This window comes from Microtus pennsylvanicus, chromosome 12 (genome assembly GCF_037038515.1).
Source record: "Microtus pennsylvanicus isolate mMicPen1 chromosome 12, mMicPen1.hap1, whole genome shotgun sequence".
Taxonomy (NCBI): Eukaryota; Metazoa; Chordata; class Mammalia; order Rodentia; family Cricetidae; genus Microtus; species Microtus pennsylvanicus.
The window spans coordinates 36,461,825-36,464,355 of record NC_134590.1 but is presented as its reverse complement, the minus strand read 5'-3'; the positions used below and the strand labels follow the sequence as shown (position 1 = coordinate 36,464,355).

At 41.8% G+C, this 2,531-nt stretch overlaps 1 protein-coding gene across 2 annotated transcripts; it reads right to left on the bottom strand.

The window, feature by feature from the left end:
* Positions 1 to 398: 398 nt before the first annotated feature.
* LOC142832432 (RNA-binding motif protein, X-linked 2-like) lies at positions 399 to 2,046 on the bottom strand. Of its 2 annotated transcripts, XM_075942833.1 has the most exons (2): positions 1,313 to 2,046; positions 399 to 562 (listed from the first exon to the last, which is right to left on the bottom strand). In XM_075942833.1, the coding sequence occupies exons 1-2, from the start codon at positions 2,025 to 2,027 to the stop codon at positions 543 to 545; spliced, it is 735 nt and encodes a 244-aa protein (XP_075798948.1). In that variant the 5' UTR covers positions 2,028 to 2,046; the 3' UTR covers positions 399 to 542. The 2 variants fall into 2 exon arrangements, with proteins under 2 accessions (XP_075798948.1, XP_075798947.1); XM_075942832.1 differs by lacking the exon at positions 399 to 562 and having other exon boundaries at positions 801 to 2,046.
* Positions 2,047 to 2,531: the final 485 nt, after the last annotated feature.

The window sequence follows — 2,531 nt, the reverse complement described above, 5'->3', positions numbered from 1 at the left end:
TTCAGTGGGTGTTTCTTGAAACATCAAGTTTTATCTCTCCTTTTATTTCAATTATATATTTTTATTCTTTGTTATGAGTTTCTTTTGGGTCTTCATGTTTTTGTGTGAACATGAATTCTAGAGATATACTTATATAACAAGTACCTACCCCTCTCAGGTAATTTAGGGGTGATGTTAAGACATACAGGAAGCAAATATGCCTAATGAAATGCTTTTCTAATTAATCGTGACTTTTAAAGGTTTTTATTACACCTCACTTACATTCTATATTGCAATATAATGCATACAAACACAACTGAGAAAAATCATACAATAACATTGGCCCCCACCATATGCAGTGAATTCTGAGTTTTCTTTTTCTTTTTCTTTTTTTTTTTTTGCTTAAAATGGTTACTTTTATTTTATATGTATTTATCTCAATACAAATAAATAAGTTACAAAGAAAAAATGCATAAAGAGATAATGTAACCATCAAAAACCACAAACAAAATAAAGAGAACTGGGATATAGCTGACTCTAATAGAGCACTTCTCTAGCATGTATCAAACCCTGGGTTCCATCCCTGCAAACAGAAGAGATGTAATGGGGAGGGAACTGGCTGGTCTTAAGAATCCTATCACATCCACATTAAGCTGTCCAAACCTCAGAAGCTGCAGCTCTCTGCAATTGTGCCTGCCATCTGTAAGGTCCTACACTGCTGGGCTCTAAATGTCTAACATGAAGACTAGAACTCAGCACTGCCTTCTTTGCCTTTGCTAGCAATCACAAATCAGGTCTATGGGTTTAAGGGCCAAGTCTATAAACTAAATTTTAGCCACATACTCTGGCCAGTGCCAACTATTTTCCATGAACAGTGGATGGTGTTGGTGTAGTTTTTCAAATTTAAGGTATCTAGCTATTGAAACTAAAGCCTTCTGAACAAGTCTGCCGTGTAAGGGATTGAAAAAATTCAGTCCCTAAAACTTTATATAGAGAAATATCAACAACAAAGAGAATCTGATATTTATACAAGAAAATTCATAATTTTGTTGGCACAGGCTTCAGTAATGTTTATGGTCACTGGCATGGAAGGACTCCCGCTCCCGGGAGTGCCTATGCTTTTTATGCCTATGGGACCTATCCAGACTCCTACTTCTGCTTCTATGACTTCGCCCTTCAGAATGCCCACCATGCCTGCTGGAATAAGCGGCACCAGAGCTCCTCCCTCTATCCTTATCTCTGCTCTTTTCTTCTCCCTGCCTCCTGCTCGAGGACTTCTGCTCGTGCTTGGCTTTCTCTTTCTTTGGCTCCCACTCAGGATCCTCTGCTCTACCATGGAAGGAACTCCTGACATCAGGGGAGTCTGCTTGGTTCTTCTTTCCCTCTCTGGATTCAGACTTCTGGGCTTTCTCTGAGTTCTTGCTGCTGTGCTTCTTTGGGCCATGGTCATCCTTTTCCTTTGCTGTCTTGCTGCTGGAGGACAAAGAGCAGGACGGCGGTTCTGCTAGTTTCCTGTGTTCAGTCTTCTCTTTCTCTTTCTTTTTCTTTTTCTCTTTTTTGTCTTTTTTGTGGTTTTTTGTGGGTTTGCCATCTTCATCTTCAGAGACCTCAGGAGAACTTGATGGAGGTGTATTAGCCCCACAGCCCTTCTCCTGCAGCTCTCTGGTCACATCATCCACATCTTCTGATTCCTGAGGAGTCCGGTAGTTTGACACATGGTCCACGCGGATAGTCCTTCCCTTGATCTTAATTCCATTAAAATTGTCAACAGCCAGAACTGTACTCCTCTGATCTTCATAGCACAGGAAACAGAATCCTTTGGATTTCCCAGTCTTCTTGTCTCTCACAAGATTAATGTTGACAATCTCCCCATATTGTGAGAACACACAGATGATGTCTCCTTCTGTCAGTTCATAAGGAAGCCCTCCAAGAAAAATCCAGGCGCTGTCCTTGTATTCCGAGTGCCAAGACACCTTTTCTGCCACCCCGAGCTGAACCTCTCGCTCATTCAGTTCGTTGATCAGCTTCACCTTGGTTAAAGGGTTCATATTTGTGCCTTCGCGCTCCTTGCTCCGAATTCTGAGTTTTCTATAAGAACTTTCTATTTCCTCTTGCTTCTTTTTCTCTTCTTCCTTTCTTCCGTCTTCTCCTAGGAAAAGGAGAAAATAGATAGATAACTCCTAGTGCTTGTTATCTAAAGCACTGGGGTTGTGGGGTTTTTGTTTGTTTGTTTCACAAAAGGGATTAACCATAGTTTGAAAAGCACTTAGCAGCAGCCAGGGTAGTATGTTAGATAATCTCACCTGTCAACACGGTAAGATGTAGAAGCTGGGACACCAGCCTCTGAGTGCGCTTGCCGAGGATTATTCTGATTAGATTAAACTGGGGTGGGAAGACCTGTCTACCCTGGGTGGCACCATTCCCTGGGCTAGGATTCTGGACTGAAAAAGGAGAAAGTGCTCTGAGAAAAACCTTTCCTTGCCTCCTGACTGTAGATGAGATATGAGTAGACCCTTCAAAGCCTGCCCCCTTGGTATTCCAGCCACGACAGA